The sequence below is a fragment of the Theropithecus gelada genome, chromosome 5 (assembly GCF_003255815.1).
Source record: "Theropithecus gelada isolate Dixy chromosome 5, Tgel_1.0, whole genome shotgun sequence".
In the NCBI taxonomy this organism is placed as follows: Eukaryota; Metazoa; Chordata; class Mammalia; order Primates; family Cercopithecidae; genus Theropithecus; species Theropithecus gelada.
Window position 1 is genome coordinate 99,375,007 of NC_037672.1, and position 14,134 is coordinate 99,389,140.

At 32.7% G+C, this 14,134-nt stretch overlaps 1 protein-coding gene across 1 annotated transcript in view; it reads left to right on the forward strand.

Annotated features, from left to right (window-relative positions):
- The window catches only part of BANK1 (B cell scaffold protein with ankyrin repeats 1), a 250,288-nt gene that overhangs the window by 61,040 nt on the left and 175,114 nt on the right, over positions 1–14,134 (forward strand). Inside the window, exon 5 of the mRNA XM_025384833.1 lies at positions 1,056–1,161. Within this exon, the coding sequence (XP_025240618.1) occupies positions 1,056–1,161 (106 nt within the window). The remainder of the gene's footprint in view (positions 1–1,055; positions 1,162–14,134) is intronic.

The window sequence follows — 14,134 nt, forward strand, 5'->3', positions numbered from 1 at the left end:
GTCACATTTTCCCTTCTTCTTTTTTTAAAAAATATATTCCAGAGCTAAGGGCTTTGCATAGTCTGTGGTGTTTACTAGATGCTTATGAATGCTGGGTTTTGTTCTGCGTTACATAGCTACAAGTGGAGAAAAGGATTTTTCATTCCTTCTTTACACTTCTTAGCACAACTTTCAAGAAATCCAAGGAGACCTAAACCATTTTATTACTTGCACCCAGAATTCTGAAAAATTAAGAAATAAAAGAACAAAAATGTCTTTTTTTCAATCCAGTTATTTAATTTGCGACTATATCTTGATAATATTTCTGGTTTTATTTTTGGAAATCCTTTCAAAAATCTTAATTAGAAACTTTTGTTCCACAGTTCCCTCCTCATCCCATGACTTTATTGATTAGCCTACCTCCTTAGCTATAAACATCTGTGTTTTGAGCAATTTGGTCCCAGTCATAGCACGACAAAACACAACTTGAAAAGAATACTGGTCTTTGTAACAGGTTATATCATGGGCAGTAGAACACTTGAATATTGGATGGCTCCTCCCAAAATGCTTAGCTAGGGAAATAAAGTAGAATATTGTTACTCTGTATCTGCAGGGGAAAAGAAAGGCCAAGATAAATATTTTCCCTCACTTAGACACAGCAATAATGTAACTTAAGACCATCTGACTTTTGATCCTTAAGTTAAAGAAAAAGATTCATTTTATTATTTCATTTATTAAACTGCAAAATATATTTTACCAAAATTTATTATTGAAACAAATTTCATGGTTATCCTTGACCTACTGTAATTCTCTTTTAAAATTTGTATTTGAGCAAAGTTATAGTTTCTTATCCAAAAGCAGAGACTTTTATTTCTTGAATCCATTTTTCTGTTATCTTAATAATTGGTTTTTAGGCAAGGCACTTATGCTTTGATTTATTTTTTCTAAAAAGTTATCAGTGTTACTAAAGATTAGCCATTGTTTACTCCAGTTAATAAATTTTCATTAAATTGCACTAAAATGAGTTTCTATGTAAATAATTAACCTAGTGAAAATTGTTTTTCACTTGAAAACAGAATGGCATTGAAGAACTTGATGGTGTCCTTACATCCATATTCAAACATGAGATACCATATTATGAGTTCCAATCTCTTCAAACTGAAATTTGCTCTCAAAACAAATGTGAGTATTTTCCTGCTGCATCAATTATTTTTTATATCGCATTCCATTCTATGTAACTGTTTAATAAATGTTATAACCAAAAATATAGGTAGCTGCTCTGCCGATGAGATGATTTAGACAACTCCTGACTCCTGGTGAAAGGGTACATTAGTACAAACTTCTGAATGTTCGTTTGGTAATTTTTTTTTAATCTCAGGCCTTAAAAATGCACATAACTTTTGCAATTAACAAGCCTACTTCTTGACTTTTACTCTAAGGAAATGTTTGGGCAACTTCATTTATGATAAAAATTATTCATCATATAATTGTTTATAATAACCAAAAAGTGGAAATACTTTACAAACACAAGTAATTGATTATACCTATTTTCATACATCTATTAATGCAACCACCAGAAATTAATATTATTATAAATTTATTTGCTTGCCATGGTGATGTTTTCATGTATACTTACATGAATAAAAGGCAGGCTATGTAGCAGAGAGAGAGTGTGATCATCTGTGTAAAAAAGTACATGTACATTTAACAGCATATGGTCTGGACAGGTGTGCAGCTAGTGTTCACAGTAGTTGTGTTTGGGTTGTGCAATTTCAAATATTACGTCTTGTTTCATCTTATTGAATCTGTATTTTCTACAACAACTATGTATTATATATGTGGTTTAAAATATACAGATATCAAGAAAAGTATATATAGGAGCTATACATGAAAAATTATATTTCCAGATGTCATCTTGAGCTCAGTAGTATATTTTAGAACTTTTTTTTGTTGCTGCATAGTTTGTTGACATACTGTTTATAATTCATTTATATGCCGGCTATGTGTGAAACACTAAAGTAGAGATGTAATGGGGAATATGACAGACATGAAGCTAAAGAATATAAGTCTAATGTTGACATAATAAAAATTAATGAGCAAGGTTTTATTTTCTGTAGGATTTCTGTGCTATTTAAAGTAGTTTTGTCATCAGCCTGGAAGGCTTCAAGACGGCAATAAGAAAAGAGTAGGAGTCCTAAGGCACAGCTTCTTGTGATTCACCTAGATATGTAAGAAGCTGCATAATGGTGAGGTTCCATTAGGAAGAAAAGCCAGTGGTATGCTACTGTGAATAAGTGCTCTTGTGAAATTAGTGACATTTTATTTTTGTTTCCAATATATATTTTAACAATATGTAATTCACTTACAAAATTAAATACTAGATGAGAATGGAAAAGGAACATGATATGATTCTTTACATACAACACATAGTTTAATTGGAAAACAAATAATAGACATGTATTTATAGAAAGAATCAATGAGATAAACTTTGTGGTAGTGATTATATTAACAATAGAATTTTAGATAAATGGTACATTATTTTTCAGGGTGTGCTTCAAAAAGGAAGTGGAATTTTACCTAGGTCTTAAATAATTATAGTCGCCAAAAGAATGAAAATAATCTTCTAAAGATAGATAATTGATTATGTAAATTTTGGTGCATCTATTAATACAACCATCAGAAATTAATGTTATTGGAAATGTATTTGCTGGCTTGAATGATGTTACAAAGTATACTTAATTGAATAAAAAGCAAGCTGGGTAACAGGTTAGTTCTATTTGGAAATTATCTCAAAAGTCTTAATTAGGAACTTTTGTTCCACAAACCGCTCCTCACCTCATGGCTTTATTAATTGACCCATCTCCTCATCTCCCATAATCATTTGTATCTTGAGCAATTTGATCCTAATCACAACCTTCATTCAAGCTAAGGAACCAATGAAGACAGAGAAAGGAGAAAGGAATTCTAGGCAAGAGAAAGTGCATACAATGGTATGAAGATGGAATTACGACACAGTTTTACAAATTTCCTCAGCATTATATTTGCTTAGGCTTTTGGAATCGAAATTGTGGAGATGGAGAAGATGGCATGGTTTTGGTCTCTTGGTTTTACACATAAAGAATTCTAGATAAGGTTAAAACTGCCTCTCAGTATACTGTTTAGGTTGTGGAATATGAATTTTAGAGCTAAAAAAGCTAAGACAATTGTGGCCCCTTATTTTTATAGATGGATAACTCTGGATGGGTTATATCAGAGCCCCTGAAAATGTGAATCTGGTTCAGCAGGGATGGGGTACATTCTAAGTGTTTGCCTTTTAAGAAGCTTCCAGGTGAAACTGATGCTGCTATACCTCAGACCTCTCACTAGGTACCAAGACTTTAGAGCAATTGTTCTCAAACTTCGCTGCACATTGTAATCACCTGTGTAGCTTTTGAAACATCCTATGCCCAAGCCATACCCTAAACCAATTTATTAATCTGGGAGTAGGTCCCAGCCATCAATAGTTTTTAAAGTTTCCCAGGTGATTTTAATGGGCAGTCAAATTTACTAGCCCCTAATTGCTTCAATGTACTACAGACCAGCAAGATAATTCTTCCTTATATTGAATTTTGACACAGAAAAAAAATTACCCTCTCTTTACAAATGTTATAAAGATAATAGTATATGAAAGTTTTGAACCATCACTATAATTAATGATAATTTTGTATCTGAAAAAAATTACAAAATTAAAAATAATTTTAAAGCTAAAAATGAAAAGTTTACTGTAATCCAGATAGCTCATTCAGAAGCATTATTGCTAGGTATTATTGCATGACAGATGTTATAAAACCTATATATAACAGAGCCAAAGAATCTCCATAATATTAAGCTCTAATTTCTAATTAAAATACAAAATACCATAATATATGTAATAAGAATATGCAATAAAGACATGAATATGACTGAGCTAGGGTTTTGCTTGCCTCCTTGACCCAGTAGTCTCAGATCAATGTCAGCTTCAGAATATCTAGTCTTTAAGGCTTTCCACCTGTGTTTCATAATGTTCACGCTGATAAGGTTTAAGTTACCTTTATACATATATTAATCAAGGGAATTGGAGAGAGAAATGGTGGGTTGTTGAAGAACCTACTAGAGGCATTCTGAGAGGTAAATTCAGCAAACCATGAATCAGGTGTAACCCCAGGTATCTATCCCTGAGGACAGGTCTCTAATTATTTGGTGAACTATTTTATTTATTAAACAGTTATTACTTATTTCTCTATATATTAGCTATGGGAAATTGAGAAATTGAGTCACTCTGAGAGAACATAATCATAAGGAATTGAGACAGTATACATTGAGATTGACCTACCCTAAGGATTTGTCATGGAATTACCTGCAGATACCTATGGTTCTTTAAAAGTTTAGAGTGAAATGCTGTATCAACCAAAAATTTTATTATTGCCCCATCTTCTCTTTAAAGTTATTTTGGTAAATTCTGGGTTTAGTTTCCTGCCACTTCACTTATAGTAAGTGAAATACCATTCCATGTCAATATGTCTTAGTCATTTTTTATTCCTCTCTACACAATACACTCATGTTTTCTTGCATTATAGGGGTGGGCGGAAATAAGAGGGAAAATACGTAACAAATAACATTCTGCTTTAATGTTCTCTTACCTTGTAATGCTTCATTTTTGATTTAAAATTAGTGCTTTCCATTGACAAGAATTTTCCATACAAAGAAGTTCTCTCGAGGAGTAGAATGTTATCAGGTTTCTAAATAAGCTTGATGTATTAATGCAATACAGGACTTTTGAACACGCGAGTCATAGAACTAATTCATGAACAACTTTCTAGTGTGTGAATCATCAGCAACTGTAAAGTCAATATAAAAGATTGTGATAAGCAATTTTGAGCTGATGTATACCGTACTTGAATACCAGAGTACATCACTTGAAGTATGAATATTATTTTAAGCAACTTCTCTTTTGGTGGTAGATTTATATATGAACACACATGCTGTGAATTGTCATTAAAAAAATGACTTGGTGTGATGGTGAAGTGGAACAGCACACTTAGGCAAACACAATTGTTTTAGCCCCTCTGTAGTTCTCACCTAGTCTGAGTTTCAAGCCTGCTGCAGAGTCTCATAAATCTCACCGCAGCAGATCCAAGAATTTTCATAACTCTTTTCAGAGTCCTTCCAAAGCCTGGATAATGCAGAGAATCTCCTGTCATGGACAGGAAAAACACATGGTTTAGCTTGTTTTTATTTTTACTTTTTACAATCTACGCATTTAACAAAATTGCATTTGTACCTCAAATTTATACCAAAAAAAAAAAAATGCTTGTTTCTAAAGGGGCTACAGTTCCTGGTTTAGTTATCATAAGTGGCAATTAATTTACGAAAAATTAAACTAGGTTATTTTTTCCCAGAATATCTACCTTCACTTAGAAAGAACTGGTTCAGTAGAACCCATGCCAATTTATAGAAAAGCATGTCACAGCGTATATTCATTTATAATTGGTAGCAATATTTTAATCTGAAAGAGGGCAGCAGATGATCACCCAGGATTGTGAAAGTATTAACTCAGAATATTATCTCCAAATATATCTTTGAAATATGGAGCATGAACTGGATATTCAGTACATCATGTGGTGGTAACTGTAGCTCGAAGACTTGTCTGGGACTAGTAATATCTTTAGGTTCACAGAAAATAGATCATTTGCTAATTCAGTGGAAGAGAACTAAATGTCCATTGGATTGTCTTTTTTATATCATTAAATAATTTAAACATGCAGAAAAATATAGACAATAATATAAATAACACCCTGTAGCTTTGTCAGATTTTAACACTTTGCTTCAGATCATTTTTTCTTAACAAATAAAACATTATGGATCTAGTTGAATTTCTCTATTTCACTTTGTGATTCTATACCTCGAAAAAAACCCATCATTTTAATTAAATTTCTTGATAATCATTCCTGTGCAGTTCTTCATCCTTTCATTATGTGTGTTTTCATGATTAACATATATTGTTGTACAATTTTGTAAATTTTATATAAATTACATCATACTTTTTCCTTCAACTTATTATTTTTTATTCATATAAATTTTTTATCTATACATGTATATATGTAGATCTAGGTCATCATTTTAAATGTTCTATAGGATTATTTTGGTTGATTACAGCATAATATGTATCTGTTCTACTAATAAATACTAGTGTAGTTTTTACATTTTTTTATCATTGCAAGTAATGCTACAGTGAACAATCTTGCATATGAAACCCTATGCATATATGTAATAATTTCTCAGGCGATACAATTACCTTGAAAACCCTGGTTAGACTTATTCCTCTTTATCTTATGAGTTTGTTAACATCAAAAGTCTTATTTAAAAATTATATTTTTAAATTATTTGTGGCTGCTCCTTTCCTTGATACCTGTGGGATGGAGCTATGTATCAGTGAAATTTCTGTTCTAAACAGATATGTACATATGTACAGTGCTAGATATTTTCAAATTTCTATCAAAAATGTTTGCACTGATTAATAATTTCACTAGCAGTATTGTGACATTGCTCCACATCTCTTCTACGTTAAGAAATGTAAAGCTATTTATTTTTGCCAATGTGACAGCTGTTGAGAATCTCACTCTTTAAATAATATTTTAATTACAAACATAGTTGAGCATCTTCTGTTTATTAAGTTGATTTTTCTTTAGTGAATTTCCGTTTAATAGGCTTCATTTATTTCTATTAGTTGTTATTCTTTTCTTATTGACGTTTGAAAATGCTTTTTTCTTTTTCAGTGTACCTATTTTAAATAGTAACTATTTGTCAGTTTTTCACATTTGCAAATGTGTACTTAATTAGTGGCTTGTCTTTTATACGGTATTTTATGTGAGCATATGATTAAAGTTTATAATAAATCTTGGTATGTATTAGAGCTGGACCCTACTTTTTCTTTACATGATTTTTGTTCCACTTCCTTTATTTGTCCTATGGTATTTAAGATCAGTATGTCAGTTTTCCATGAAAAACTCTGTAAAATTGAAATAAAAATGTAGATTAATATGGTAAAAAAAAAAAGCATGATACTTTATTTGGGTCTGTTTACAACTTTCAAAAAATATTGTATTTTATAAAACTTTTGACAATCTTTGTTACATTTATTCCTAATTATCTTAGGGTTTTGTTAACATCAAAAATCTTATTTAAAAATTACGTTTTTAAATCATTGATGGCTGCCCCTTTCTTTGATATTTGTGGGATGGAACCAAATATTATATAATGTATCATGGCTCTACAGAGAAAGAAGACTTTTAACAAGTGAGGAATTACTACTCTCTGAAAAGAAAATTAGGAAAAGATAAAATCAATGCTGAGAAGATGTTTATAAGAAACTTTTTTGAGATATTTTTCCAGTATATGAATTTTGCAAAGCATGAAGTTTTAGTGACCTGTTCCATTTGCATTTTAAACTACCTGAGAAGAAAATCCGAAGCTGTGAAGAAATCAATGTAAAAGAAAAAAAAATGGGCAAGAGTATTTTTTCTGGGATGAAAAGTAATAGATGGTAGGGAAAAATGTAATCATGTAAATTCATTTCAAATTAGTCACAAACACATCATCATTAAGTAAATACACTAAATAAGGGATTGATGTATACATAAGACATTATACAAACTTCTAGTGATTAAATTAGAGATATGGGATGTAAATTGACTGTTAAATTATAGATTTTTCCACTCCATTTTTTTGTTTTGCTAATACAACCCACAAGTACAAATTTTCATCTCTTGCCAATAATAAGTTTAGCATATTCTCAAGCTAATTTTATGAACTGATGATTCTGTTTGAATCAAATATTATAAAATAAAACAGCCAGTTTGAATCTTTCAAATTTTTTTTACCTGAGTAACCAAAAAAGATTTTTCCAAAATTGTACTATTGTTAATCACGCTTACAGTGTTTTCTTCAAAGATTCTATATTTCCCCAGATGTGAAGTTTGAAAAGTTATGCTTACAAACATACTGTGGTTGGAGTCTGTGAGTACAAAACAGGAAGGAAAAAAGAAGGGAGAGAAAGAAGGAAAAAAAATAAACAACAAGGTTGATACCAGGATGAGAATTTGGCCTTCTTCATCCTAGAATCACTCCGTAGACAAGGAATTACCTCTGGCCTGAGTATACAAGAAGCATAGATAGAGAAGACAGGACATTGTTACAGAGTCAAGTAAATCTGGCCTCAGGATGCAACCTAACACTGCGGATCACAGGCAATGTGCTATCCTGAGTCCAGCTTTAAGGAACAAGCATTTAGGAATGATAAGCCCTTCTCCAATTTTCAGTGACCTTTATAATCCCCTCTCAGCTCATTTCCATTACCATAACAACACATGTTCTGAAAAAGTAGAGGACTCTAATTATAGATGAAAAAGGTAAGCCTGTGGACATAGTATTTTCTCTCAATTAGAAGCACCTTGATGTGAAAGATTATTAAGTGATCTCATTTATTCATTTATGTAACAAGTGCAAACTAAGTGCCACTCTTCTAGGTGTTCCAGGAACAGGCAGCCTGTATAGGAAAGTTCTTCTTCATGAAACTTTTATTTAAGTCATTGAGAGTAACAGAGTAATAAAACAGTAGCAACAAAATAAGACCATTGCAAATAGTGATAAGGGTTATGAGAAAAATAAAGTAAGAGGATAGAGAGTTAGTAAGTGATGAAAAGCCATGTGAGGATTTTACACATCGCTTAATATCATCTAATTACATAAGACAAAATATTACTCTTGCTGTTAGGCAGAGAATAGATTATGGTGTGTAAAAATGGAAACAGGGACACCAGATAGGAGACTGTCCTAGTAGTGGCAGGAGAGGCTTGAAGGTGACTGTCACCTGGGTGGTAGCAGTGGAAGTGATGAGACTTGCTTGAGCTTGGTAGATATTTGAAAGTAAAGATTGTGGGACATGCTGATAGATTGTAGGTGAAAGAAAGAGAGGACTGGTCTGTGTGTAACTAAATACATGTTTATAAAAATATAAATAAAATAAATATCAATGCTGTTAACTGAAATAGAGGTACTATGGCAAGAATAGTTTTGACAGTGTAATCAAAAGTTCTAGTTTGGCTATGTTAATTAAAATAGAATAAATTGGTTGGTATTAAGTATATAAGTCAAACACCCAGGAAGGAGCTCATATGTGATATTCACAGCCGTAGCCTGAAGGAGATTATTCTGCAGAGAGTGCAGAGCAGGGCAAAGGTCTGAGTCCTACACACTGTTGTATTTAGAGGACTAGGAGAGAAATTTCCATAAAGAGACTGAGAAGCAGCAGTCACTGAACGTCTCTTGAAAGCCAACTGAATAATGTTTCTGAGAGAAGAATATGATCAACCATGTCATGTCCTTCTCCAGAGAGAAGTAAAGAAAAGCCACAAAATAACTTGTGATATACACAACACCATCCATTAATGCTAGAAATGTACCCCCATGGATCTAGGTACTCCCAATTCTTTGTGCCATGAAAATAATGTAGATATATTGGTTTCTAGTGAAACTCAGTATCAATAGGTATTATTTACAGAGCAAATGCCTGGGAAGATAAAGAATTAATATTCTGATACACTATGTACCCCAAACATTTCAAGCCACAAAATATCTACAAACAGATGGGAATGCAGACTGATTGAGACAATGCAAAATGTTAATGAGTGGAGAGGAAAAAGAGCTATCCAGATAAAACGTAGAACAGGTCTATGTAAAATTTAAATTGACTGCTTTTTTGCTCATTTTCCAATGTAGTGAACCGCAGTTTCATTTGCTGTATACCTTTTCCTTATTTTAAGCATCTCCAGAGTTTGTATCAGATAAATAAGACTGAGTTAAGATGCATAAATATTGGGAAAGGTATGATTAGAAGCTATGGGACAAATTGTGAACAAGTCCATGTGAAATACAAAGGACAGAATAGCAGATGCATCAAAAAAAGTAACAGATTAGGCAAAGAACTCAAAAAGTAGGAGAACACCAGCATCAAGAGGCAGATGATAAAGAGCAGACAAGGCTTGAAGGCTGAAGTAGTTGGCTGCATTATCGCCAGTCACTTTTTTTTTTTTTTTAATTGAGACGGAGTCTTGCCCTCTCGCCCAGGCTGGAGTGCAGTGGTGCTATCTGGGCTCACTGCAAGCTCCGCCTCCCGAGTTTACACCATTCTCCTGCCTTAGCCTCCCAGTAGCTGGGACTACAGGCATCTGTGACCACGCCCAGCTAATTTTTTATTTTTATTTTTAGTAGAGACGGGGTTTCACCGTGTTAGCTAGGATGGTCTCAATCTCCTGACCTGGTGATCTACCCGCCTCAGCCTCCAAAAGTGCTGGGATTACAGGCGTGAGCCACCGCGCCCGGCCCATCTCCAGCCACTTTTACGCCATTCCTGTCTGGCTAAGTATCAGTTTCTGACTTGAGTCATCTTGGAAGCTGAAAAGATGACCTTGAAAGATGAGAATTATTCATACATTCTGACAGAACAAACTTTTGACAATGACGGAAACCTGAAAAATAAGCATGTCCTCTATCTACCCATGACACCTGGTTGACTATAATAAATTATATTGCTTGTGATCATTATCTACAAGATGCAAATGGAAATTACTTTTGTAGGAATATAATAGGTAATGTTTAGTTGAAATATTATTCTAACAATACTGTTTTTCTAAAAATGCTATTGATTGCATATTTCTCTAAGAAATAAATTATTATAAATATTGTTTAGCATGTGATTTTCAATTTGTTTTGTATAAAGGCTATTTGGAAGTTAGCATGATGTGGGCTTAAGTTGGGATTGCAATTTTAAAATATTTTTAAAGTAGATGATTTAATCTATAGTTACTGATTTGACTGATGTTTCTTCCCTTTTTACTTTCATCTGATATTTACAAAGGTCTGTGCTGTTATTCTAATGGTACCTTTTATAATTGTCCATTTATATACCTTTTTACATCTTTGAAATTTATTGAGATTTGCTTTAAGTTCAACATATGATCAGTTCTTCCAAATAAATATTTCTTATGTACATTAAAAAATATCATTCTTCAGTTGTCAGGTACAATGTTTTACATATTTCTTTATATTAAACTTGCTTTATTCAAATATTCTGTGGCATTATTAATTTTGAATCTCCTTATTCTACCACAGTGAGAAGTATGTTAAAATTAGCCCCTAAGATAATGATTTTGTTTCTCCTTATATTCCTTCACTTCCTTTTTATGCTTTATATATTTTGAGCCTTTTTTTTTAGACACCTAAAATGTTTAACTATGTCTTCCTCATAAAAATCATGAAAGTATGACCTTCTAACTCTAGTAATGGTTTTTGCCTTAATTTTTTTGTCAAATATTATTATAGCTACCTCAGCTTTCTTGATATATAGCTACTATATGCACGGTTATGTCTTTTTTCCTCCATTAACTTTCAAACTTTCCTCGTGTTTTAAAATATGCTCATTGTAAAGAGGATATAGTTTAATATATTTGTTTATGTCTGTGTTTTATTTTACCCATACTGTTAAGTTTTGTCCCTGAACTACAACATTGGGTTTACTTATACTTGAAAATTATAATTACTACTCATATATGTGAATTAATCCAGTTAAAAATGGGCAAAAGACAATGTAACATTTTTCAAAAGAAATAGAAGAAATGGCAATTACATATCACCAACAGATATATGAAAAAATGCTCAACATCACTCATCATTAGAGAAATGCAAATCAAAACCACAATGAAATTCCACCTCATTCCAATCAGAATGGCTGTGATGACAAAGATAAGAAATAACAAATTCTGGGAAGAATGTGGAAAAAGAGGAACTGATGCACTGTGGATAAGAATATAAATTAGTACAGCTATTATGGAAAAGAGTCTTGAAGTTCCTCAAAAAATTTAAAATAAAACTACTATATAATCCAGCAATCAAATTACTGGATATATATCCAAAGGAAATGAAATCAGTATATTAAAAATATATCTGTACTTCCATGTTTATTGCAGTATTATTCACAATAGCTAAGATGTGGAATCAACGTAAATGCCCAACTACAAATGAATGGATAAACAAAATGTGTTATATATCACAATGGAATACTCTTCAAGCATAAAACAGAATAACATCCTGTCATTTGCAAAAACAGAAGAACCTGAAGGACATAATTTTAAGTGGAATAATCCAGGCACAGAAAGACAAACACAGCATGATCTCACTCATACGTGAAACCTTAAAAAGTTGATTTCATGGAAGTAGAGAGTAGGATAGTGGTTACCAGGGGCTGCAGATGGGAGAGGGCAGGGAAATTAGGGGTGATTGGTTGATGGGTACAAAGTTACAGTTAGGAAGAATAAGTTTTGGTGCTCCATTACACCATAAGGTGGCTATAGCAAATAACAATGTAGTGTATATTTATAGCTACCTATAAGAGAATATTTTGAATATCATCACAAAGAAATGATAAAAGTGATGGAAATGATTATCCTGATTTGACCATTATACAATGTATGTGTGCATTGAAACATACACTGTACCTTATAAAAATGTATAATTATGTGTCAGTTATAAATAAAAAGTTAATTTAAAAAATGTTCCAATGTTTGCCCATCATAAAAAATAAAAATAGAACTGTAATATGATCCATCAATGCAACTTTTGGGTACATATCCAAAGGAAATAAAATCACTGCCTTGAAGACATATCTGCACCCCCATATTCATCGCAGCATTGTTCACAGTAGCCAAAATATGGGAAAAATGTGATTGTCCTTTGATGGATGAATGAATAAAGAAAATGTGGTCTACATCTACAAATGAATATTATCCCACCTTTAAAAAAAGGAAATACTGCCGTTTGAAACAACATGGACAGACCGGAAGGGCAGTGTGCTAAGTGAGTTAAGTCAGACACAGAAAACAAATACTACATGATTACCTCATCTATATTAGAATCTTTGAAAAGTCAAACTTACGGAGAGTAGAATGGTGGTATTAAGGGGCTTCAGGGATGGGAGAAAAGAGGAGATATTGGTCAAAGGACACAAATCTTCAGTTGTAAGGTGAGTAAGTACTGGAGATCTAATGTCCAGCATGGTGACTGTGGCTAATAATAATGTATTGTATCTTGAAATGTACTAAAAGAGTAGATGTCAAGTGTTCTCACTACAGACAACAGAAAATTATAAATGTATGAGGTGATGGGTATGTTAATTGTCTTGATTGTGGTAATCATTTTACAATGTGTACATATATCAAAATATCTCGTTGTACACACTGAATATATACAATTTTTATTTGTCAATCATACCTTCATAAAATGTAAAAAAGATATGGGGCAAATATAATACACATAATTTTCACTTCTATTGTAGTATTTTCCATTTACTCTACTGAAAATGTATTTTAAAATATGTAAACCATGACAGAAGAGGGAAGTTTTTTACAGAAACTATGAACAGAATGGAGAGAAAGTCCACTACTTTGTACACTTTGCAGTTTTATGTAGCTCTCTGTGAGGTTAACCCCAATTTTCTTGTCTATCCACTTTTGTTTAATTATTAGAACCAAGCCCCTATTCTTTCTTTTATTTAATGCCATGGTTCTCAATCTTTAGCAGGCTTCAGAGTCGCTTGAAGGATATGTTAAAATTCAGATTGCTGCCATCTCTCTTCAAATTTCTGATACAGTAGGTCTGGGTTGGGTACAAGAATTTACATTTCTCACAAATTTTTATATGATGCTGATTCTACTCCTCTGTGAATCACAAGTGAGAACCACTGAGTGAACAGTAATTGATTGGCATCATTTTTATGTACATAAATCAAATTGACATAAATCAAATTAAAGTCAAGATAGATTTTTTATTCCATCACTCTGTGTCCTTGAATTAAAATCATTGGTGCAGAGGCCGGGCATGATGGCTCATGCCTGTAATGCTAGCACTTTGGGAGGCCGGGGTAGGTGGATCACCTGAGGTCGGGAGTTCAAGACCAGCCTGACCAACACAGAGAAACCCCATCTCTACTAAAAATAGAAAAATTAGCCTGGTGTGATGGTGCATGCCTGTAATCCCAGCTACTCAGGAGACTGAGACAGGAGAATCACTTGAACCCGGGAGGCGG